The sequence below is a fragment of the Bubalus kerabau genome, chromosome 13, assembly GCF_029407905.1.
Source record: "Bubalus kerabau isolate K-KA32 ecotype Philippines breed swamp buffalo chromosome 13, PCC_UOA_SB_1v2, whole genome shotgun sequence".
Classification (NCBI taxonomy): Eukaryota; Metazoa; Chordata; class Mammalia; order Artiodactyla; family Bovidae; genus Bubalus; species Bubalus kerabau.
In genome coordinates, this window is record NC_073636.1 from 57,281,092 (window position 1) to 57,306,987 (window position 25,896).

At 48.9% G+C, this 25,896-nt stretch overlaps 1 protein-coding gene across 5 annotated transcripts in view; it reads right to left on the minus strand.

The window, feature by feature from the left end:
- Nucleotides 1-25,896, minus strand: part of PHACTR3 (phosphatase and actin regulator 3) — a 218,385-nt gene continuing 192,489 nt past the window's right edge. For 4 of the 5 annotated variants that reach the window (XM_055544564.1, XM_055544565.1, XM_055544562.1 and 1 more), the window contains 5 exons: nt 9,851-9,906; nt 5,545-5,606; nt 4,392-4,532; nt 2,828-2,904; nt 1-701 (listed from right to left, as the gene is read on the minus strand). In XM_055544564.1, coding sequence (XP_055400539.1) covers nt 686-701; nt 2,828-2,904; nt 4,392-4,532; nt 5,545-5,606; nt 9,851-9,906 — 352 coding nt within the window. In that variant the 3' untranslated portion in view covers nt 1-685. Of the gene's footprint in view, nt 702-2,827; nt 2,905-4,391; nt 4,533-5,544; nt 5,607-9,850; nt 9,907-16,754; nt 16,913-25,896 lie in introns of those variants that run through there. The other variant, XM_055544569.1, reaches the window with a different exon arrangement.

Here is a 25,896-nt window from a genome sequence, read left to right on the forward strand (position 1 = left end):
AAGTTTGAATTCTCCTGTATTTGGCTTTTGATGGCTCAAAAATAATAAGATTTGACTTGTTGCACAGATCCTTTTTCTAAAAAAATCTCTTACCCCCACCCCAAGAAACTGTAACACCCAGGTTAATTTCCTGCAATAAGTGGTCATTTAATTAAAGAACAAAATTAACAGGAATCAAAATGTTGCAGCTGTATTTTTTGTTAGACATTATATAAAAAAAGAAAAAGTATAATACAGTAAATCATTTTGTATAACAGGAACTTAAAGAGTTCTCTAATTGTGATGAGAATAAAAAGGTCTTTTCCACATGGTACTGAAGACACTGCGTACACGTCCCTTGGTCACAGCCTCAGTGTGGTAACCCTGCACACGCACGTCACCATCCTCGGTCACACCGCAGAACTGCAAAACAAGGCGGGAAGGCAAACAACAGTCTTCTTCAGGTCGAGTCCCTGGGGTCTCTTCTGACCCCAACAGTTGACACTCCTCAGGCCCCAGAGAGTGAAGGGTGTCCTCTGGTCATTCTCTCACAGGTGAGCGTGGCCAGGATTTCACCTGTGTGTGTGGTCCTGCTTCTCTGGCAAACACAGCCAGGTAGTCATGAGCTGAACTTCAGGAAAGCTCCCTGATGAATGTTCAGTGTTGGTATCAAAAATTAAGCACAATTCTTCTCAGAAGAAAATCTCTATGGCCTGTGGAATCTAGAAGTTGTAAAAAGACAAGGTTATACATATCTAAGTTTAAATTGCCAAAAACTTTCCACAAATTACTCTGTTGCTATTAAAATCTTTGTGGAAGTCCAACATGTAAAACATGAGGCTGGACCTGCCTGGGTTATAGTGGTGTACAGCCTCGGAGGGCACCCACCGCTCAGGCCCCATCATAACACAAAAGGAATCAGATGGTGAATTCTTAAGCCTATCTAAAACTTAGCTTGAAAACTGCTAGGTAGGCCCTTGAAGTTCACAAAAACAGCAGGGCTTTGCTGAACCAGCAGAGGTAATGAACTGATTAACAAATGATTGGATATTATAGTAGAGTTATAATTTTGTTCTTGTAGAGTTGAAAATGTGTTTGTGGTACTGTTTAATGCAATTAAAATTTCATATGACTAAAATCATTGCTCTGACTTTTAAAAGCTGACATTAAATGCTAAAATGTGGTATAAAAATCTTAACATTTCCTGATGTGTAAGTTTTGGGCTCACTCTTAAAATTCTGTCATCTAAAAAAGCTATCAAGGACTTATGAGAGAAAGTACATATCTTTAGTAAATATCTTTTAATAATGTATAAAGAGAAATGTATTAAATATTTTCACATTACCATAGATAGAATATGCAGTAATTACATCTTTTTTCTGTAACACAGGGTTGAACATTAAAAATAACCCTGAATATTTTACAGAGAGTATTTATTTCCTAAACACTTTTTAGTGTTCTGAACACTCAAAAGTAAGATGATTTATTCCTGCCCCAAAGTGTGCCAGTCATGGGAGAAAACCTTAAACATCTTTAAACAAACTACTTGCTTCATTTTTCCTGCTCTTCCAACCTCTTCTTCCTCCCTTGATATATTCAAAGTCATCTATCTCATAGGACAGAATTCTGTTTGCCTGCTTTCTATTCCATAGCCACATTACACTTTACAGAGTAAATCTTATAAATAACAACCACAGTGGCCATTTTGTGCCAAACAGAAAAGAAAAGGAGTCCACTGTTTTGATTTAAGGCAGTATCTCCATTCAGGATTTCCTTTCTCTCTGTGTCTGGGGCCTGAGCATCTCTAGACCAAGGGAGAGATGACAAACAGCTGGTGCAGGTGAAGGCTTGTGGCATCAGGCAGTCCTTTGAGGATAAACGTGTGTGAGAACCTCATCATGGCTCTTCATGGACAGGAAGGGGAAGTGCTGGGGGAATATGCCACCTGTGAGCACACTGGCATCAGCAGGCCAACCCGTGCCACCCCTGTTTATGGGTGTGTTCCCCTTGTATGAAAAGTCTTGATTATGGAAGAATCAGCCATATCCCCATTGGGAGATAAGCTCCTTGGAGACGGGACCTTCCTTTACTTACAGCTGACTTGCAGCATAAGAATGGCACACAGTGATACGTATTTGCTGAAGGAACAAAGGCGGTTTGGAAGAGCTTCGGGGGAGCATGAGCTCGTGTTAAAGATGTGAGTATAAACTTAAATTAGGTGGGAGACGAGTGAGATTGGTAATTTCACAGCACTCCTCTATGTATAAACAAATTGGGGGAGGGGTGGGGGCGGGCAGTCTCTCATATTCTGTCTCTAAATATGAGAGAAGGGGAATACAGGCAAATTACCTTCAGTGCTTTGAGACTAATGTCTTTAAATACACATTAACTACTTAAATAATGTGTAATACTGTTCTACATCCCACCCTTCACCAAAAGTGTTAGTCCCACAGTCATGTCCAATTCTTTGTGACCCCAAGGACTGTAGCCCAGAAGGCTCCTCTGCCCATGGAATTCTCCAGAAAAGAATACTGGAGTGGGTAACCAGCCATTCTCTTCTCCAGGGGCTCTTCCCAGCCAACCCAGGGACTTGAGTCTAGGTCTCCAGCACTGCAGATGGATTCTTTGATCATCGGTGCCACCAGGAAAGCCTGCCAAGCCCTATGTGGAAGCACAGGAACCAGTAGCACTTTCAATTGAGTCGCATTCTGTCTGTTCAAGACAATTCTCTGCAGACATACTGAATTGCTTTTTACCCGAACACAGTGATTTGTGACATTTTTATTTTCTCTTAAAAAAAAATACCATATTGCAAGTATCATGAAATTCATACAAATAGAAATCCGACCTTGTCAGATGCTTGCTTGATGCATGTACCTCCATTTCATTACTTTTGTATTCATTCAGTTCTTTACGAATTGCTGCCTGGAATTTAAAAACAGCACATTATTTTTCAGGACATTAGAAAGCTAGCATGGGAAATGAGTATCATGGTTGTGGATTGACAGCCATTCCTAATACTTGCTGACTTGGTTATTTTGTGATAGAGTAAAAAAAATTTTGTGCTTAGCATTTAGGCCTTTACTTATTTTTATAGCCCTACCAACCTAGTGCAGAGCTGGTGTTCTGGAAGTATTTAGTGAATTTGTTTACTGTGCTCGAGTGGGAATATATCACCCCCCTGCCTTGACCCCGCCCCACCCCCAACCCCATCCCATGTCACCAGGATACATAACAGATAGATCAAGCACATGCTCAGGGCACTTATAAAGTAAGGACCTTAGGATAATGAGTGAGGTTCAGCTTTTGGTGAACTTACTTGGAATTTTGCAGCTAGATAATCTAGAAGTTATTCTAACTTCAGGATACATTTACATTTTGTGTCATTTGAAACATAATCTTGTTGTTACATGTGGGTGAGATGTGCATCTCAGTCTTTTCAGGGCTTCTCATCTGGCCCTCCTCCAGCTTCCCAACGCCCACTTTCATCGTGTGTGTCTCTCAGATAAACTCTTAGGCCAGGGTAGACAAACAGCAGACACAGCTTCTGGGGCAAGGAAAGGCTGCCAAAGATACCCGAATTCTCCCTTCACGGCCAGGCTCCTCTGAGCACATCCACCCTGGGCAACCAACTATAGCCTGTCTGCATTGTTCCAAGAGGATGCACTGCTTATGTGTGTTCATGTATAACCTCACAGACTCACACTCAGCTTATGAAGACAAGGAACCATTAGCAATTTCAGCACACTCATTGGCTGAATGTATTATGTTCCTCTCCTTTAGGGAGGCTTTAAAAGTTCTGGAAGTCACTCAAAGTGGGGTGGGGGGGTAGGAGAGACTGTAGACAGAGGCCCCCAGATCTAACTAAGCCCTGCCAGTCTTTCCCAGTCACCTGTTTGATGGCACCTCTACAGGGATAATAGCAACACCTCTCTCTCAGGAATATTTTGGAGGATTAAGTACCTGGCAGGCTGGGTTCAGTCCAGGCAGCCTGAGGGCTCTTGGTGTGGTTTAGTCACTAAGTCATGTCCGACTTTCAACTCCGTGGACTGTAGCCTGCTGGGATCCTCCGTCATGGAATTCTCCAGGCAAGAATACTGGACTAGGTTGCTATTTCTTCAGGGGATCTTCCCCACCCATGGATTAAACCCGGGTCTCCTGCATTGCAGGCAGAGTCTTGACTGACTGAGCTATGAGGGAAGCCCATTTGGTAACAACCAAAAATGTCCCAGTCATTTCCAAATGTCCCTAAGGGCAAAACCATCCCCTAGTTGAAAACACGACCCTAAGCCCAGGTTCTATTTGTGATGCCACATCCGGTCAAGCACGGCCTTATTTCAACAGCTGATGGTGCCCACTGTCTTCTGACACATACACACCCGTGAGCCAACGTGCACACGTCTGCTCAGTACCTTATCTGCTGCCGACAGTCTTGTCCAGGGTTTGTCTGCCCGTCTGTCATAGTCCTGTGCTTTCGCCACCTCCACATAATCACTGAATCGTATCAGAATTTTTCTGTCTCTCAGTTCATCAACCGTGGGTCTCTGATTAAGCTAAAATAAAAGATCACCATAGTTAGGTCTCACATGCCAAACTAGCTTTCTTAGTTTGTTTAAGTACCCTGAGCAAACCAGGACCTGTCTGTAAATAAATGTAAGCTCTGAAGCTGAAATAAAACCCTAATGCAAAAAAAAAAAATCTCTAACGTGAAGGGCTTAAATTATACACTCTTAAATGACAATCCCTTCCCTTTAACACATCTTGTCATGAGCACTCACACGCCCAGGAAGCTAGCAGTGCCCTGACCACAGCACAGCTCAAGGAAAGCTGGGTGAGTTATCTAAGGAAAAATTTTACAGCACCAGCTGTTGCTTTTCAACTATCATTAGGTAAGATTTTCCCAAAAAAGCTACTGATAAAGTTGAAATACTAAATACTAGCACTCATAAGCTCTGAAAGGATATTCTACTAACTTCAAGTAGGACAAGAATTTATTATATTATTATTATTACAGAATACAGTAGAGAAAGGGAACACCAGAAGACTTGAATTTAGAGATGGTTTTAGAAGGAGACCAAACTTGACAGACTTGCTACCTATATCGGCCATAATACATTTTGACTTAACTATTTGAGTCTCAGACACAAACCCTTGAAGCTAATCAAGTTTTCTGTAGTCAGGATCTAGACAAATGGAAGGAACCAAAAAGTGTGAAAGGTAAACTGACACATTGACATCCAGGCATGCTTTGCTTGAGCACTGTGTAAAGAGCTCAAATAAATGAAGAGCATGCCAGTCAGCTTCTGACTTCCTGGAAACAAATGGCAATGTCATCGAGCCCACACGGCCGCAGTCGTGTACTCCATGGCTGGGTGAGCACATAGTCCACAGGGACATCAGTCACCCCCAGGTCGACGCAAAAGGCACTGTTTTTTGACTGTCCAGTGAGTGAATTCACTGTTGCCCATAAAGTCACAGGTCAGCATCACAGAGGGATGGCCTGCATCACCCATCTCAGTCTTTCCTACCTCAATATTCAGGCAAGAGATGCTTAAATGATCATACCTTTCTTGTCAACCTTTGCTTGATTTCTCTTCTTTCTTCTTGCTCTGTCTGATCATTCCTTTCTGTGAAAGATGAAAACAAAAGAAGGGAAAAACAAAGAAGCAGGTTGAGACGTTCTCCTCTTTAGCAAGGACATGTGCTCAGATCTGGACATTTCTGGGGGCTACAGGTGTAACAGGAAGGACGCCTGACAAGTGACACTTTTTTCCATATCATTGCACTTTGCCAGTCACTGCTCAGGAAACTATGGTCTCACTGTTCCACAGAAACACTTGTAGAGGAAAGTTTGGCCGTCATCACAGCCTGGTTCTCCTGGGCCCTTTTCTGTGTTAGAAATAACCACACAGATTGATGCTGGGCATTGATTTGTAGGAGAAACAGGAAGCAATTCTCTCCTAATCAAATGTCATCTCTGTGTATATTTACAACTAGGAACATAGATGGCAAACAAAAATGTTTTAGTAGGATAAGTTATATATATATATATATAATATATTCAAGTATATATGAATGAATATTGTTAGAACTGTCACTACTTTTCCATGTAAAAGGGATTCATACTTTTAGCCAACCAACATAAGATAAGGAACATTCACCTCAGATTCTGGGCAACATATGCCTGCCTGGAATTCATATTTTCTGGATACATTTCAAGTCCAAACATACCCAGGAACCCAGCTGATTCTCCACTGCAGAAGTGCGACACATGACCTGCCTTTTAAAGGAACCAAGTCTCTCACCAAAATTGGTTTTGCCTAGCGAGTGTCACTATTAACATGCAAGCCGTGCTTACACCTACACTTGGAAGCTAAAAATGGAGCAGAATGCTGAGACTTAGTGTAAAACGTAAGCTCCGCCCTGGGATGAGAGATAATGGATGTCCTATTTCTGGCTCTCTCTGTTGCTAAATAAAGCCTCAGGTCCCTGGAGGGGGCCCAGAATTCCATTCCTGGGAAAGGGACCTCATCTGTCAGCACTCCTAGAAACGCCGCCAGGTTTGAGGAAGGGAAATTCTGCAACTCGCCGTTAACATAAGCTCACGTTACCTGCCTTTGAAACATTTTAAACATCTGTGCATTTAGGAAGTTTGGTGTATGGGCATTTAACATACTAGTCATTGTACTTTTCAGTAATTTTCTTTAAAAAGGAAGATTCGTCTTTCATTCAGATGTTTCAGAAAAAGAAACCAATCCCTGTTATGTTCCTGGTTCTTAATCTAAGTGAAAAACCAGAAGAAACCATAATTATAAGCTCTCATCTGAGAGTTGATAATACAATTAGAAAAAAATGTGAAAATACCACACAGAAGGCCAACCATAAGAGATTTAAATGATGATACGAAACTAATTCTTTAGATTTTTAAAAAAAATTTTGGCCATGCCACGTGGCACTCAGGATCTTAGTTCCTGACCAGTAATCAAACCTGTGCTCCCTGCAGTGGAAGCACAGAGTCTTAATCACTGGACAACCAGGGAAGTCCCATAATTCTTCATATTTCTTAAAAACAGGCCATGAACAAATCCTAAGTACACCCTCCATATAAAAACACTGAAACAAGAGCAGATCTTTCTGTTTTTTAAATTGTGGACAACACTGGCATCATTACAAGGTCATCAGAGCACAGCAGGGGTCTTGGAGGTGCCCGGGAGTGTCCCCCTGCAGGCCAGGTGCTCGGTGGGGCGCCAATTCCAAGGTCCTTCCTGAGAGCCTAAGCCACAGACTCTGAGCTCCCCTGAGCAATGGGTTTGTAGATCTCTTATTCTCAGACTCAGAAAGCCCTGTGCTTTATACAACAAGGGAGCCATAATCAGAGCCTCCATACCCAGATTTTCTGGAAATGGTGCCAGTAGCTTGGACAGTCACACAAGTGCCTTCTGTAAATAATCCGAGATGCACTATTGCTCCTAAGGCAGTGGCCAGAACATGGATGATGGAGCCAGGCCACCTGCACATGAGCTTCAGCTCCTTCCCTCTGCCAACACTCATGTTAAAAAGTCCTATTACCTCCCGAAGTTTGAGCTTCCTCACTAGGAAGATGGGAACAGCCGTGCAAACCTCACGACTGTCTGGTAACAATTCAGCAAGGGAACAGAGGCAAGCACTGAGTACAATGCCTGGCACAGAGTGGGCCCACCTCTGAATGACCACTTCTAATACAACCATATAAAAGATGGCCACTGTGTCTTGACACTCTCATATCCACAAATGCACAGGCCCAGTTCTAAGTGTTCTTCCAACATGATCTCAGTTAGCCATGAGTTCCCTACTTGAAGGGGAGCAGATACAATGTGCTGATATTCTAAGCCATTGACTCAAAGCAGAAAATGCACTAAGAGTGCAAGCCAGTGTCAAGGGCTGTGGGGATGACGCTCTAGGCTGAACTATATATAGTCAGTCGATCCTCATCTCCACAGAACCAAACCAAACCAAACACCCACCTCAAACTAGCAGTGACACTCTCAAGGATGCTGCCCAGGGCACTCGGGAAGCTTCCAACTAGGGACGGACCTGACTGGCTGAGTGGCAAGGAAGGGACTGTCAGGGCCACAGCAGGGAGCCTGTTTTCCTGCCCTGGAGGTGAGTGCCATCAGTCCGGGATCCACCTGCCATCTCTGCTCACCAGGCACAGTTCTGATATTCAGGCTTTCATGTCCAACTGTCTATGTGCAGACTAACACAATTTGAAGCACTTGCTGGTGGGAGGACCTGGCCATCCACTAGAGTGGAGAGGAAGTGACCACTGACAGGAGAAATGGTTCCTGAGAGAAAAGCCTCTGCCCACTCTGGGCAGCAAACCAGGCTGAGGGCAGCACTACTTGGGCCTTGAACTTGCCCTATTTGAGTTTTAGATTACTACCTGATGGGGCATCTGTGACTGATGAGCTTTATAAGTTAGTGACTTAATTTTTTAAAATTCAAATATTCGGTAACAGCTTCACATTTGTATGTGCCCACCTGATTAAGTATGCTATCCATGAAAAGATGTTCTTGAAATTCTCAGATACGGCTTAGTTGATGTAATACAGAATAGTAGTCACCATATCAAGTTTAAAAAGAAAACTACTTTTTTTTTTTTTCTGCACTGCTCAGCATGCAGAATTTTAGTTCCCTGACCACTCCAGTATTCTTGCCTGGAGAATCCCAGGGACGGAGGAGCCTGGTGGGCTGCCGTCTATGGGGTCGCAGAGAGTCGGACACGACTGAAGCGACTTAGCAGCAGCAGCAGCAGACCAGGGATTGAACCTGTGCCCCCAGCAGGGGAAGCTCGGAGTCCTAACCACTGGACCACAAGGGAAGTCCCTAAAACAAAGAATTAATAATCTTAGGGTTTAAATATTTCCAACAGTCCTTAAAGGGGGGAGTCTTCCAGGCAATTAATAAAGGTGCTGAAGTCAAGAAAGAGGAAGCAGTCAGTCAGGACTCAGCACCCAGACCAGAGTTTCTGTCTTCTACTTTTAGACAGAAGGTCAGCCACGGGACTGTCTTAACTTTGTAAAACGACGTTCATGGAATGAAAAACCAAATTCAGAGAATGTCTGTAGTGCTCACTCTTAAAGAGAGGAAAATATTTTAAAAATCCAGGCCCTTAAAAAACATGCTATAGAAAATACCTCGCAAACGAAGTCTGTTGACCAGATATGTAAGAAGTATCTGGGAAACACCTTTGAGAGGGGTCTACCACCCAAATCCTCAATGCCTTTAATGAGATGGAACAGTGTTCTCTACACCAGGGAGGCTCTTCCTGGATGCTGGTGCTCAGCACATGTTGCAACCCAGCCCTCCCTGGGAAAACCCAGGGGATGGGAAGGAGGGGAGGATCTAAAATTGTAGAATTCTAAGCCACGAGCAACTTCTTAGGCTTCTCTGTTCCTTTGAGCTGCTGCTTTACTCCCCAGGGAGGGAACTACAGAGGGCTGAGCTCTTCCCTGGTAGGTTTTATATTCTGTCCACACCTGCCTGTGATGTCCGTGACCGTGAGGGAGCCCTAGTCCCAAATTGCCAGGGACACCTGCTTGAAACCCAGCCTGCCAAAAGACATCACTTCCCTTCCAACTACAGAGCTGACTCATGATATAACCCCGAAGTAGGGACATTTTTAATGATGCCAGGAGAGCTTTTTCCTTTTTAATTTTCAATGGGATGTTGCTGGGTGTTTCAACTTTCCCAGGGGCTTGCTTTCAGAGTTCCCCAGCAGCTCAGGGCGAAGGGAACACAGGAGGGCTCAGCCAGCCTGCAGAGCCAGGTTCCCGCAGCAGCCTCCGTGGAGCACACGAGAGGGGAACCCCAGGGGGCCGCCACTACTCACGTTTCAAGATATTTCTTCTCTCCAGTTCCTCCACCGCGGGTCTTTGGCTCAGTCGTCTGCGGAAAAACACCAGAATTACATTTTGCACCATGGTGGCTGCCAGCGAATTGCATCCAGGGTCTGTGAGGGTCCGAGGTGGCTGGTGCACCCCCTGAAGATCGCCTCTCAAAAAACGGGAGCGAGGGAGGTGGAGGGGTGGGGGACCCTCCGTCGGAGGCAGCCTCTTGCTGGCAAATCGAGTCCGACCCCCGCGCGGGAGGGACGTGGCCCTCTGTCACCGGGCGGCTGGGGCAGCCCGCGCTCCCGCTCCCACTCCGGACAAGCAGCTCATCATGTCCAGATCTGCTGCCAGCCCGGCAGGCTGGATGGCTCCCCAGGCGCGGGTCCGAGATCGAGCCGGGAGATGGTCCCCTATCTGGGGTCGCAGGGAGGGGCGGGCAGCCGCGTCTCCAGCTTCTGTGTCCCAAGCTCCCAGCGACCCGGACACTGGCACTCGCCCCAGTCCTGCTCCAGCCGCGGTCGGCCTCACCCGACCCTGCCTGCGGGGAGGCGATGGGGAAGCTCCGACCTCTCGCGGGCGCGGAGCCCAGGCGCGTAGGGAAGAAGCGCATCCAATCCTAGCTGGGAATCTCCTGGGCTGAGCGCGCGCGCCGGCCACGCCCACGGCCGCCCGCCCGCCGCCTGCTCTGCCCGTCCGCTTGGTGAGATAGGAGGACAAATTATCATTTCCTTTTAAATGGCTTCTCATCGAGGGAGTTGGAGAACGTAGCCAAAAAGAAGAAATGCATACATAAATAAAAGGCTTGTCAGGAGAGGGAGGCATAATTAGTCAACATTAATGCCAAGCTCCAATTATTTCTGTAACTCCAATAATGTTATCCCTAGGGCAGAGCCAAAAACGTCCCCACTTCCGGATCCTTCTGCCACTGCAGGGAGGTGACAGGCGGAGCCTCTGAATGCCCACAATGTGGGGCCATAATCCTATTTATAACCCCTGTCCCAGCACAAAGCCCAGGGCCCCCGAGGGCTCAGCTGCTCCTCCCTCCACACTCTAGGCGACACTGTGCTGTCTCGGACTCCTAGGCGGGTTTTGTGTGTCTGCTGGCTGGTGGGTGGTTGCTTAAAATCTTGTCTGCATGTCTGCTGAGACTTCAGCGTGCCCTCAGACAACTCCTGGCTGGCACCCAGGGGCCAGGGCCTCCCTCTCCCTGGCAAGCAGCAGGCACAAAACCAAGCTGTTTGGGTGGGGCTCCCTCAGCCTGGTCAAAACCCCCCAGATGCTATTTATTCATTCACTAAGTGACTGGGGCAGGGCGGGGGTACCTGCTCTGCACCAGGCACTGTCCCAAGCCCCAGGACACAGTGGTCCTGCCCTTGGAAAACTCAAGTCTAAAGAGGAAGGCAGACAAACAGCAAGTGAGCAATCATCCCAGCGAGTGGGCAATGCCATGGAGAAGAGAAAACAGGGGTCGGGACGTGATGGAGGAGGGAGGGGCCAGGGGCAGGGGAGATCCATTTCCTAAGAGACAGCAGAAAACAAGGAACCAGCCTTGAGAAGCTCACATTTCTAGACAGTGTCTCCTAACTGTTCAGGTGCTAGACTTGGAGACAGCCGTGGGGGCAGTGATCAAGGAGGACTTCCTGGAAGAGGAAACTTTTGGCAGTGTTGTGGAGAATCCACAAAAGGTGCAGAGCCTGTTGCTCAGGGGTTGCCAGCTGACCAGCTATGATGCCTGCAGGGACAGCTGAGGATGGAAACCACGCATCTCCTCAAGCCTGAAAAGTACCCCAAAACTCTACTCACTTTGCTCCCATGGAGGGCTTTTTCTTGCTGGAGCCCTGTGTTCTCTTCTAAAATGAGGACTAATCATAGATCTTCACAAAGGTGAAAGAACTGAATGAGGAAATGCACAAATACATCTGTTATACCAAGCTTGCTTGGGACAGAGATTTCTCAAGAAATGTCTGGAGAGAACCCAACCTGTGCATTATCAGCTGATCATGGACTGAGGTCCCAGAGAGGCATTTCATCCAACTTGCATGTCTCAGAAAAGTGTGGATATCTCACCACCAAAATCTCCACCGTTAGCTCTAGGGGTGAAGGCAGGCCTGCCAGGGTGAGGGCCACAGCAGGCCCTCAAAGCACCTCCGAATGGCCCAGAAGGGGCAGTCCACCAGCTGTGAACAACATGCAGCCTGCTGGATTGTCAGCAACCTGCCCTCTACCCAGAGGGACCCCAGGAGCCCACAGCTGGACTGCCAGCCAGAGCCGCTCCTTGGGGGACCCCAATCACAGGGAAGCAAGTACTGCAGGTCGGGAGTCCCCATTTGGACTCACACCTAACTGTACCTGACTCATGAGACTGAGAACTAACTTGGGTTCACCAGGCCTCTTGTGTCAGAGGTTTAGTGAGCACAAAGGACATGCCCAGTCCTGGGATATCGTGGGAAGAAGTTAGACCCAGCCCTGCCCTCAGGGAGCACAGGCTCTAGAGGGGTCAGACATTCAGTCTGTTATCACACAAGTCAGTCAATCAGTTCAGTTGCTCAGTCCTGTCTGACTCTGCAACCCCATGGACTGCAGCACACCAGGCTTCCCTGTCCATCACAAACTCTCAGAGCTTGCTCAAACTCGGGTCCATTGAGTTGGTGATGCCATCCAACCATCTCATCCTCTGCTGTCCCTTTCTCCTGCTTTCAATCTTTCCCAGCATCAGGGTCTTTTCTAATGAGTCAGTTCTTCATATCAGGTGGCCAAAGTATTGGAGCTTCAGCATCAGTGTGAAGTTATCACACAAATCACCTTGCATTTCCATAGTGACCAGCACTAAGAGGAGGATCCTACAGCATCATGATAGCCTAGGGGGTAGGTGGGCCGACCTGGACAGACAGGTGGCCTGAGAAGCTGATGTTGAGTCAAGATCAGAAGGGTGAGTGGGGATTGCTGAGCCCAGAGAGAGGGGAGGAGCACAGGTCCTGAGATAAGGTTTCCTAAGTGTCACTGGACTGAGTGGAGGTGTGTGCGTACCTATGGGGCAGGGGTCAGGACCCACCCAGTCTGCAGTCTGTATCTATGGAGCCCCAAATGTGCTGAAGGGCGTGAAGCAGGCAGGGCGGGGTGGATAGGATCTGTCTTTGGAAGCACTTCCAGACCCTTCTGGACTGCGGTCCAAGGAAGGACAGGGCAGAACCTGCCCACAGGAGACGTGGAGCTGTCAGGGGTGGAGTAGGGGGGAAAGGATCCCCATCAGACAAGAACCTCTGGGAGCCAGGCCCACAAGTGGTCAAAGGCCAGTGAAGTGTTCCAGACAAGGGGGAGATATTGGCTCCAGAGTAAGAACAGTGCAAACTACAAATTACATAATATACATTGGACTAAATACATATTAAACACAATATTCCATTCATTTACTACCTGAGACTGGGCTCCATTCTCCATGTGGGAATGGGGCTTCCCAAAGCAGGAGTGACTACGACTTTAATGTCAAGGACAGACAACGCGATTATGCCCATTTTACAGGTGAGATCGGCGGGGCTCAGAGAAACAAACTTGTAAGCAGGTGTTATTCCTCGTGTAGACCCCAGAGCCTGGCACAGACAAACATGCCTGGCCTGAACAAAGCACAAAACCATGGGCGCCGGTTCCCCTCCCTCCGTGTGACACGTTCTTGGTGTGGCCCTGAAAGGGTGCTGCTAAAACATCCTTGGAGCCTCAGTTGCAGAGGGCTCTCCGGGACCGGGGAAGACATAGCCCCCAGCTGGCTGCGCTTAGGGGGGAGGGGGCGTGACCTCAGGAAGGGAGGGGCGGAGCCTGGGGAGGGGAGGAGCCTCGGGAAGGCAGGGGAGGAGCCTCGGGAGGGGTGGGCAGGGTCAGCACCCTGAGGGATTCCCCAGCTCTGCCCACGCGGTCTGCTCCCTCCTGATTCAGAAGCTGCTGCTGTGGGTAATGAGCAGGTGCCGCCTGGAACTGGGGAAGCCACAGTCTATTTCTGACTCTCCCCTCTGAGAAAGCACGAGTGTGGCAGCCAGTTACAGCACTGCGTGGGCGTGGGAGCGACACCAAGAAAAGAAACCAGGAGAAAGAGAGGCACCTGCCCATCCTCCCGCCCCATCCCTGGCTGGTCCCCACCTGTGCACACAGGAGAGGGAACCCTCCCCTCCCTCCAGGGGGCCATGAGCAAGACGGCAAGATGGCAGAGCCTCCACACGGAGCGGCCAGGCTGGCCTGTGCATGAGGTTGGCTGCCCTGGAGGGTCACCCAGACACAGCGGACTTCTCCTGCAGGAAATAAGCCTTTTCTGGGTAAAGCCCTTGAGATCCGGGGGTTTCCACTGCAGCACAGCTGCACCTAACCTAGTACACGAATGCACAGCTGGCCAGCATCATGGCCCTGTCTCCCAGGGCACTGTGCAACCAAGGCCAGAGCCACCTCCCCCTTGCTGCCCGCAGCCAGGTGCAGCCTGGAGCCTTCCCGAGCGCAGATCAGGGCACCGGAGCCTCGGAAGTCGTATGCAAGCTCCCCACTCCCTGAGCCCACCTGGGGTGAGGGGGGACAGCCTGGTCACCAGCCCCATCAGATGACCGTGGTCCAAATCCAGCCAGCAGCCTCATCGCTGCCCCCATGATACTTTTTAGAATGTGAATATGAAGCAAATGTTAGTCAAATCGGAGTTTTCACTCTTAAAAACATCAGCTCCCCTTGAAGACATGGGAGAGCTGGCTCCTCAGATCGATCAGCACTCCTACCCCCTCCCCCACAGCTCCACAGAGCAGCAGCCGGGCTGAGGGGGCACTTGGCCCCTCACCGTCCCCACGGCCCACACCTTCCAGTGGCCTCGCTCCCCTGTGGACACTCCACCTGCCTCACCCTAGGACCAGGCTCCTGAGTGAGTGGGGCCCCAGGAATCCCCTCCTTGTCCTGAGGACCCCGTGACCCTCTTCTGCCTCCCATACACACTGGATGGGAGTGGCTGCATTCCTGGGAGCACCAGGCATGGTGGGAAGGCGACCTGAGGACAGCAGGTCCAAAGCTCAGCTCTGAGGCCAGTGGTGGACAAGTGGCCCTGGCTGGCCACCCAAGGGAGCATCCGGCAGCTGGTGTCTCCCTCAGGGAGGCTCAACACACAGTTAGACTCTTTCCAGGCACACTCGTCTCCATCAGTTGCCTCACACAGTCTACGGGCAGAGCCAGCTCCTCTCTCTGAGCCTGTTTCCTCTCCTAAAATGGACTGACGACAATAGGCACCCATTGGGGTTGCTGTAAGGTAAGAGAAATGGCCCAAAAAGCACCAACCAGGTACCTGGCACTCCAGGCCTGTCTATGTCAATGGCCATGCCTGAATTGTCCTTTGTACACCCCTCCTCGAGAGTTCCTTGGACAGCAAGGAGATCAAACCAGTCCATTCCATCCTAAAGGAAATCAACCCTGAATATTCATTGGAAGGACTGATGCTGAAGCTCCAATACTTTGGGCACCTGATGCAAAGAGCCGACTCATTGGAAAAGACCCTGATGCTGGGAAAGATTGAGGGCAAGAGGAGAAAGGGGCAACAGAGGATGAAGATGGTTGGATGGCACCAATGGACATGAGTTTGAGCAAACTCTGGGAGATAGTGAAGGACAGGGAAGCCTGGCATGCTGAAGTCCATGGGGTTGCAAAGAGTCAGACAAGACCGAGTGATTGAACAACAGCAGCATCAGACAGGAACTGAGCCGCTAAGCAAGGCAGAACGCCTTCCTGGAAGGGAAAGCCGTAGTGGCAGACAGACAGCTCTCCACCCCCAGAGATGCCTGCTATTTTGGGAGCTCTTCCCTGGGAATACCATCCTGCTTCACCACCAGCCTTGAGTCACCAAGGAGGATTTTGGTGTCCCCGCCTGGGACAGGGTTCCCCAGCAGGTGGGAGTTGGGGGGGGGGTGCATCTCCCTCCATCATCATCATGACTCCTGAGCCAGACATGTGGCTCAAGGACTCTGAGCGAGAAGACAGCTCCTCTGTTCCCACAGAGGCTGTCTGGGCGACAGGACCACCAGGGACACGTGGATGGGCCGGGGAGAAAGAATCAGGGAGGGGAGCCCTCTCCAGGAGGTAACATGAAGATGAGGCCATGGGTAGACCAGAGCCAGGCTACAGGCTCTGAGGGGTGCAGCTCATCCACGCTGGGAACAGTAGACCCCCAGACCTTAGCCCCCTCTGTCCTTGAAGTTACCTTGGTGAGGATGAATTATCAGCCCACTGAGGGTTTATCCAGCGAGGTGCTGACTGCTGGTCCCCCATCATGGCATCTCACAACCCAGGACCCCCCAACCCCACCTCCTCACATGTCCCCATTGTCCAGCATCCGTAACTCAGAAGCTGGTGCCCACTGCCAGTCATACACTCATCCCAGACCCCAGGGCCACCCTCTGTCCCTCTGGCTCCACACTCCCAGCCCCCAGGGATCTCCAAGTCCACTGGGTTCTAGAGCCAATACCTCATATGTCCATCTGTCTCTCCATTCCCAGGCCACCAGCCTCTGCCAGCCCCCAGCTTCCTTGATGCTCTATGGCAGCAGGCTGGTCATGAAACATGACCCCCCCACACCCACCATGACCTCAAACCTGGGGTCCCCACCAAACTCAAGACAAGCCCCACAAGGTCAGCGAGTCTTCGGGGTCTCCTCCCCAGACTCTGTGCACTGTGACCCTCACACTGAGCTGCCCACACTGCCTCCCTCAGGCACAGCCATCCTTCTCCTAACTCAGGGCCACAAACTCAGATACTACACCCTCTTTACAACAAGAATTTGGTCTCATTTCCCTTACTCCAGTCGACCAACATGCATACTTTTTAAAAATTGATGTGACACCCGGCTGTAACATGCAGGAGGAAGAAGGGAAGTTTTAATCCAATAACATCCATTCAACACATACTTGTTCAACAGGAGCACATCAGGTGACGTGGTGAAGGTGGCTACACAAAACAGTTGCCATGACAACAACATCAACTACAAACACAGAGAGACGGGGGTCCATGCTGGTCACTCACACACCCACAGAGATGCCACCTTGGGGGAGCTGTTCCTGAAATGAGTGATTCTTGGTCAAGTTCTGAATGAAACAAGGTGTGTCAATTTCCATCAATTTCCAAGACACTTATGCTCAGGGAAACTCAGCGACAAAGCTCTGCCAAACCCCTCTGTGCGTGCATGTCCACCACACACCCGGGTTGCAGGCTCAAGTCATACTAATAGCTCTGGACCCTCCTGTTTGAGTGTCCAAGGGAAACTGTTTGTGTCCTGTTTGAGCGTCTAAAGAGGCGGGGGCAAGTCTCCCGGGATGGGGCCTGGCTCATTCCAGTGACAGCCCACGAAATCTCCCCAGGTGAGCCAGGGGCACCATTGGCTTAAACCTTGTGCTCCCAGGCAGACACCTGTCCTCCTCCAGGAAGACCCCAAGCTGGAGGAGGCCCAACCTTCACTCCAACCCTGGGCCTTGGGGTATGATGAGCGGGTGAACTCTGGTGATGACTTTTTGGTCTCTACCAAGGTTGCACCTGGGATTCCCAGGTGGCACTAGTGGTAAAGAACCCACCTGCCAATGCAGGAGACAGAAGAGATCGAGTTTTGATCCCTGGGTTGGGAAGATCCAAGGAAATAGCAACCTACTCCAGTATTCTTGCCTGGGAAATTCCATGGACAGAGGAGCCTGGTGGGCTACAGTTCATGGGGTCACAAAGAGTCAGACATGGCTGAGGCAACTTAGCACAGTACAAGGTTACAAATGCAGGTATTTATCTTTTGCCCAACAGTTGAGGGTTAAGAGGATGTTCTCAGGAGAGCTCATATGGACACAGTGTGTGAGAGCTAGATTCAGGGCAGAGCTCTGGCATCCACTAAGGGCCTGGGTGGAGATGCTGTGGTCAGCTGGCAGTACAGCTCCAGGCATGTGTGAAAAAGCATGAGCATGTCTAGACTGGTCCTCCCTGGACCATCTGGCTGGTCTCTGGAGCATAAATCAATTCAGAAGATGCAAAATCATGCCACGATTAAGCACTGGAGCTCTAAATCCAGTCATGGCATGAACTCCAAAACCGCCACCCCGTCTGTTCACAACCTTCTCGGACCATCAGTCAGTGGAGTTCACCTGGTGAGGCCCCGACCCCAGTTCTTCAGTCACTCACTCATCTAGGAGCCATGGTGGAGGTGTTTTGTAGGTTAACGTCCATAGCAGGTGACAGTCCTAGATGGCCTAGGTGGGCCTGGTCCCATCAGTGGAAGGACCTGCAGAGCAGGGCTGGGGCTCCCTGGTGAAGAGGGAATTCTGCCTGCGGACACCAGCTTCGGTCCATGCACAGGAGTTCCGGCCCTTCCTGACTACCTGCCCCATTGGTGGGCCAGACCTGTGCTGCCAGCCCCACAACCACTGCCACCAACGCCTTGCCATAAATCTCTCAATACACACCTCTCCTGGGGCTTCCCAGGTGGCTCCACTGGGACAGAATCTGCCTGCCAAGCAGGAAATGTGGGTTCTATCCCTGGGTCGGGGACATCCCCTGGAGGAAGAAATGGCAACCCACTCCAGTATTCTTGCCTGGGAAATCCCAAGCACAGAGGAGACTGGTGGGCTCTAGTCCATGAAGTCGCAGAGTCAGACACGACTGAGCAAGTAAACACCACCACCTCCCCTGGAGCTGGGTCTCTATGTCACAGGCACAGCCTCCTTCTCCATAAACAAAGATGACAATACTGTGGGAAAAGCTCTCTCGAGTTACCTCCACTGACCTAACCTGGATTAACCGACGCTCCCAGTCCTTCTGGAAAAGCAGACCCCACTGAGCACACGTGACTGGCATCCCGCGCCCCATGTCAGCAAGCTGGTCCCTGTCAGGTCCCATGTTCCCAAACCTATGCGAACCAGGTGAACATGTATCTGTAATTAGGTGATTTAATCAGAATTTATGCATATTGATTTAAACGATTCAATATGGATGGAAAAAGAAAACATTCTTTCTAGGAGAACTGAGTTGGCTGCCTTGGAGTCGGTAAAGGTGAGATGCTGAAACACGGCCATGCAGGTGCGTGTGGGAGAGGAAGCTGTAGATGGTGGGGCTTCCACCTTGGGAAGGACTCAGCTTCCGTGAGTCTAATTCTCACTCCTAGACAACGCATCACACAAGAAAGAACACTAATTGTAGAGCCTTCTGCAATGAGAAGTCTTTGATTCCACCTCAAAAGATAGCGGAATAAATGCACATCTGAATGCCTTAGGTTAAAATAAAGTGTTCTGAGCATGAACACATCACACTGATCATTCCTTCCTTTAGCCACCTTTGGGGTTTATCACCAGTGCTGCGTACAGAGGAGGGGGCTCTGCTCCCCTCCCTCATGGGTCTGTGGTCTCTTCTCAGCGATGCTCGGCCCCCGCATGGGGAGGGTGTCCACTGAGCACAGGGCAGGCGGTGAGACTCGCCTCCAGGTGGTTCCAAACAGCCCCTGGACACTGGCAGCCTCTGATGGGGTGGGAGTGAGACGCGCTATTTAAGATCTATCACGAGTGATGGTCCCTTATTCAGATTTGGGAAATTAAAGTAATACACAATGCTTCCTGCTGCTGCCTCCGGCATGAGGATCACTTGGTCTTGGGTCCACACATTTACGGAGTACTTGCTGGAACCAGGTCCTGCCCCTCCCCATCCTCCAACACTGCATTTCCTGCCCTCCCCCCATCTTCCCTTCCCTTCCCTCTCACCTTCCTGGGGCAGCTCTCCTGGGTGGTGGGTGGTGGAAGGCCACCCCCCTGCATCCCTCTCTTCATCTCCCCAACTGGGGTATCCTGAACCTCCTGCTACTTCCCCAGGGCCCTGAACCCCAGGCTCCTCCTTGGCCAAGATCTCAACCATGCGCTGGGGCTGCATCTCTTGGTTCCTACCCCCACCCAGCAGGTCCGGGAGTGGAAGTCAGGTTAGTACAGTGCCCCAGGCCCAGGGTGGAGACTCAGCAAGACTGCAGTGAACAAGCAAATATCAGGTGAGGAAACAGCAGGGCAAAGAGACACACAAACTCCACAAAACTGCCCTTGGTTTAAAAAAGGAAAGGGCATCACCCCACACACCAAATAGTCTCAACAGGAGACAGAACCGCCCAAGCACTGCTAAGAAGCCTTGGCCTCACCAGCCTGGGGAGAGAGGAGATTAGGATCTATCGGGGGCGAGTGGGAGGCAACACGGGACCTCCACAGCACCCTGAGCACCTTGCAGGCCACTTCCTGTGTCCCTCACGTGCTGCAGGGACCACACTCTCTCTTGCTTGACCTCCCTCCCCATGCCATGTCCTGAGCATGGCTCCTGCATCTCTCCCATTCTCTCCTCCATCTTGAGCGTTCCATGCCAAGGTGGGTACACTGAGGCTGCCCTGGAAGTATCTCTCCTTGAGCTTCAGTGTCATTTAGGGGTTACCACTGAGAAGGTTCCCCCATGGCTCAGATGGTAAAGAATCTGCCTGCAGTGCAGGAGACCTGGGTTTGATCCCTGGGTTGGGAAGAGTCCCTGGAGAATGGACTGGCAATATGCTTGCCTGGAGAATCCCTGGAAGGCTACAGTCCATGGGGTCACAGAGCCGGACACAAGGGAGTGACTTCCACCACCACCACCACCAGTGGGGAAGGGACACTGGTGTCTGACCCCGTCATCCCAGGGGCCCCTCGGAGTCTGCACCCCCAGCCCCAGCTTCCTGCCGCCTCTGAAATCCCTGGGCCCAGCACTGCACAATGGGGAACACAAGGCACTTAGAAATGGCGACTACAGGGGCTCCAAGGGACACCCCAGCTTGTGACCTCACAGATGCAGGGTTTTCACTCACTCGTCCATCTGTTTGCTCCCCCACTTCCCTACTTCGTTCAGTCTCTCTCACAACAAAATTAGCTTGGACACCAACAGTAGCAGAGACCTCTAGTTACCTACACAATCTTCACTCTCCCCTCTTATGTACACAGCATCAGAAAGCCGATTCTATTCAAGGAAGCCTCTTTTCCAGCTACGCATAGCCATATGAAGAGGTTCTGACCAAGAAGCCGTAGGGAAAAGTGTGCCAAAAAGCCTCTAAAGAGAGTCCTTTTGAAGAGCTGACTCAGCTGGGATCTATGTACCTTTGAGAGTTGAATGTGATGTCTGCCGCTCCTGAAGCCGTCCTGGACCACACAGGGTTAAGTGTCAGTGTGAGCAGAACTGGGCAGGAAGACAGAGGGAAGCCTGGATCGTCAGTGACTATGGAACAAACAAGCCAGCCTGTCTGTCTAGCACCAATCCACGAAGCAGGGTGCCTCCAGACCCAGTGTCCAGAACCAGCCTGACTAGGTCAAATCTCAGCTCTAGGACATACTAGCTATATGTCTTTGAACATCTTACCTAACCTCTCTGAACCACCATTTCCTAAGCTATGAAAGACAGCTAACAATAGCATTTACATCTTAGGCTTCAGTGAATGCAGGCAGAACACAGTCTCTAGCATACAACCCACATTTCATAAATGTTAACAAAGCTACCCCCCTTCATGGATCACTGCCTTGTCGTGGCAAAGGGGCTTGTGTAACTCAATGAAGCTATGAGCCATGCTATGCAGGGCCACCCAAGACAGACACGCCATAGAGAAGAGTTCTGACAAAACGTGGTCTACTGGAGGAGGGAATGGCAAACCACTGCAGTATTCCTGCTGCAAGAACCCCATGACTATGAACAGTATGAAAAGGCAAAAAGACACACCACCAGAAGATGAGCCCCCACCCCTCCTCAGTCAGAAGGTGTTCAATATGCTACTGGGGAAGAGCTTGGGGCAATTACCAATAGCTCCAGAAAGAATGAAGTGGCTGAGCCAAAGCAGAAACAATGCTCAGTTGTGGATGTGTCTGGTGGTGAAAGTAAGGTCTGATGCTGTAAAGCAAAATATTGCACAGGAACCTGGAATGTTAGGTCTATGAATCAAGGTAAATTGGATGCAATCAAGCAGGAGAAGGCAAGAGTGAACATTGACATCTTCATAGGAATCAGTGAACTAAAATGGACGGCAATTGGTGAATTTAATTTAAATGACCATTTATCTACTGCTGGGCAAGAATCCCTGACAAGAAATGGAGCTGCCTTCAGAGTCAACAGAAGAGTCCAAAATGTATTGTTTGGGTACAATGTCAAAACGACAGAATAATCTCGGTTCGTTTCTAAGGCACACCATCCAACATCACAGTAATCCAAGTCTATGCCCCAACCATTGATGCTGAAGAAGCTGAAGTTGAACAGTTCTATGAAGACCTACAAGACCTTCTAGAACTAATACCAAGAAAAGATGTCCTTTTCATCACAGGGGATTGGAATGCAAAAGGTGAAAAGTCAATAGATATCCAGAATAAGAAGCAAGTTTGGCCTTGGAGTATAAAATGAAGTAGGCAAAGGCTAATCGAGTTTTGCCAAGAAAATGCACTGGTCATAGCAAACACTCTTTTCTAGTAACACAAGCCACAACTCTACATATTAACATCACCAAGTGATCAACACAAAAATCAGACTGATTATATTCTTTGCAGCCAAAGATGAAGAAGCTCTACATAGTCAGCAAAAACAATACCTGCTGCTCACTATGGCTCAGATCATCAGCTCCTTGTTGCAAAATTCAGGTTTAAATTGCAGAAAGTAGAGAAAACCATTAGGCCATTCAGGTATGACCTAAATCAAATCTCTTATGATTATACAGTGGAGGTGCCGAATAAATTCAAGGGACTAGATCTGGTTGACAACTTGCCTGAAGAACTATGGATGGAGGTTTGTAACATTGCACAGGAGGTGGTGATCAAAACCATTCCCAAGAAAAAGAAATGCAAGAAGGAAAAGTGGTTGTCTGAGGAGACTTTACATATAGCTGAGGAAAGAAGAAAAGCAAAAATCAAGGGAGAAAGGGAAAGATATACCCAAATGAATGCAGAGTTCCACAGACTAGCAAGGAGAGATAAGAAATCCTTCTTCAATGAACAATGCAAAGAAGTAGAGGAAAATAAAAGAATGGAAAAACTAGAGATCTCTTTAAGAAAATGGGAGATATCAAGGGAACAAATCATGCAAGGATGGGCATGATAAAGGACAGAAATGGTAAGGACCTAACAGAAGCAGAACAGATTAAGAAGAGATGACAAGAATACACAGAACTATACCAAAAAAAGTCATAATGAGCCAGATAACCACGATGTGGTCACTCGCCTAGAGCCAGATGTCCTGAAGTGTAAAGTCAAGTGGGCCTTAGGAAGCATTATCACAAACAAAGCTAGTGGTGGTGATGGAATTCCAGCTTAGCTATTTAAAATCCTACAAGATAATGTTGTTCAAGTGTTGCATTCACTATGTCAGCAAATTGTGAAAACTCAGCAGTGGTCACAGGAATGGAAAAAGTTTTCATTCCAATCCCAAAGAATGACAATGTCAAAGAATGTTCAAACTACCTTACACTTGTGCTCATTTTGCATGCTATAAGGTTATGCTCAAAATCTTTAAGCTGCTACTGCTGCTGCTAAGTCGCTTCAGTCGTGTCCGACTCTGTGCGACCCCACAGACGGCAGCCCACCAGGCTCCCCCGTCCCTGGGATTCTCCAGGCAAGAACACTGGAGTGGGTTGCCATTTCCTTCTCCAATGCATGAAAGTTAAAAGTCAAAGTGAAGTCGCTCAGTCGTGTCCGACTCTTCGCGACCCCATGGACTGCAGCCTACCAGACTCCTCCGTCCATGGGATTTTCCAGGGAAGAGTACTGGAGTGGGGTGCCATCGCCTTCTCCATCCTTTAAGCTAGGCTTCAGCAATACGTGGACCAAGAATTTCCCAATGTTAAGAGCTGGGTTTAGAAAAGGCAGAGGAAGCAGAAATCAAATTGTCAGCATTCATTGGATCACAGAGAAAGCAAGAGAATTTTTTAAAAAATCTATTTCTGCTTCATTGACTATGTTAAAGCCTTTGACTATGTAAATCACAATAAAATGTGGGAAATTCCTAATAAAATGGAAACAGCAGACCACTTTACCTGTCTTCTGAGAAATCTGTATGTGGGTCAAGAAGCAACAATTAGAACCTTACATGGAACAATGGACTGGTTCAAAATTGGGAAAGGAGTAAGACAAGGCTATATATTGTCACCCTGTTTACTTAACTTTTATGTAGAGTACATCATGTGAAATGCCAGGCTGGATTAATCACAAGCTGGAATCAAGACCGCTGGGAGAAATATCAACAACCTCAGATATGCAGGTGATACCACTCTAATGACAGAGAGTGAAGAGGAACTAAAAAGCCACTGATGCAGGTGAAAGAGGACAGTGAAAAAGCTGGCTTAAAACTCAACATTCAAAAAGCTAAGATCATGGCATCCAGTCCCCTCACTTCCTGACAAATAGAAGAGGAAAAAGTAGAAGCGGTGACAGATTTGGTTTTCTTGGGCTCCAAAATCACTGCCAATGTTGACTGCAGCCATGAAATTAAAAGCCACTTGCTCCTTGGAAGGAAAGCTTTGACAAATCAAGACAGCTTAGGATGTGAGAGTTGGACCATAAAGAAGGCCGAACGCCGAAAAATTGATGCTGGAGAAGACTCTTGAGAGTTCTTTGGACTGCAAGGAGATCAAACCAGTCAATCCTAAAGGAAATCAACCCTGAATATTCATTGGAAGGACTGACATTGAAGCTTCAATACTTTGGCCACCTGATGCAAAGAGCTGGCTCATTGGAAAAGACGCTGATGCTGGGAAAGATTGAGGGCAGAGGGAAAAGAGGGGTGACAGAGAATAAGATGGTTGGATAGTATCACTGACTCAATGAACATGAATATGAGCAAACTCCAGGAGATAGTGAAGGACAAGGAAGCCTGGCGTGTTGCAGTCTATGGGGTCACAAAGAGTCTGACATGACTTAGTAACCAAACAACAACCAAGCTACCACTGCACTATTACTACTGGGACTATAACTTGTGCAGGATAAGCTCAGACTCTGGGTAAAGCAGGCAAGCATCACCACCCATTTCATAGGCTCAGACAGATGGAGTGATTATCCTGGGCTCCCTCAGTCTGCACCTCCCAGCCACGTGAGCTCTCAACCACCAGACCACCTGCGCCCCTGGGTATGGCTCATGTTTTATTGATGCTGAAGGGAGACTGGTATTGCTTTGCATTTCCTTATAAAACATGCTGTACTTTCCTTGACAGACTCTCAAGCAACTGAGGAAAACCAAGAGCAGCTGACGCCATGGGAAGTCTCAAAGGCCACGAGCTGATGAGAACGAGGGGGCCTGAGCCCCACCTGCAGGGGGCCTGGGGCCCTGGATGCTGCTCTTCCTTCCCTGCAAAGGAGTAGAGGAAAACAAAAGAAGGGGAAAGACTAGAGACCTCTTCAGGAAAACTGGAGATACGAAGGGAATACATAATGCAAGGATGGGCATGTTAAACGACAGAAACTGTAAGGAGCTAACAGAAGCAGAACAGATTAGGAAGAGATGGCAAGAATACACAGAACTATACAAAAAAAAGCCATAATGAGCCAGACAACATGGTTATCTGGACACCATGTGCTCCACCCCAAGTCCAATTTGTACACATATATCCTCGGAGGCTTAGATTTTGTTAAACCTTTCCTGATTTGGAAGTGCTATTTTCTATTGCTTAGCTACTTCCAGTGAAAAGCAGAACACGTGAGACCCAGGCTTCACAGCCACTGCTCTGCCTGCATTGTCCTGGCCTCGCCCGCCTCCCAGACCCTGTGGGACCACCGCATCTCTCCCTCCAGAGTCGGGAGGGGGAGGTCTCGTCTTACGCTCCCCTCCAACATCCCATAGGGCCCATTCTCAGCCCTGCCCTACGAGTCCTTTCTGTATTTTTGCAACAAACTATTGCAGGTGCCTAGCTAACTCCAGCATTCTTCTTGACCTTGGAGGCTACATCATATTCACACAGGCCTCTTGCCACAGCAGCGGAGCAGGGAGGTGGCACCAAGCTAGGGGCCGGGATGGTTTATCTGGATAGAACAGGCCTCTGTGTCCCCTGAAGTTTCTA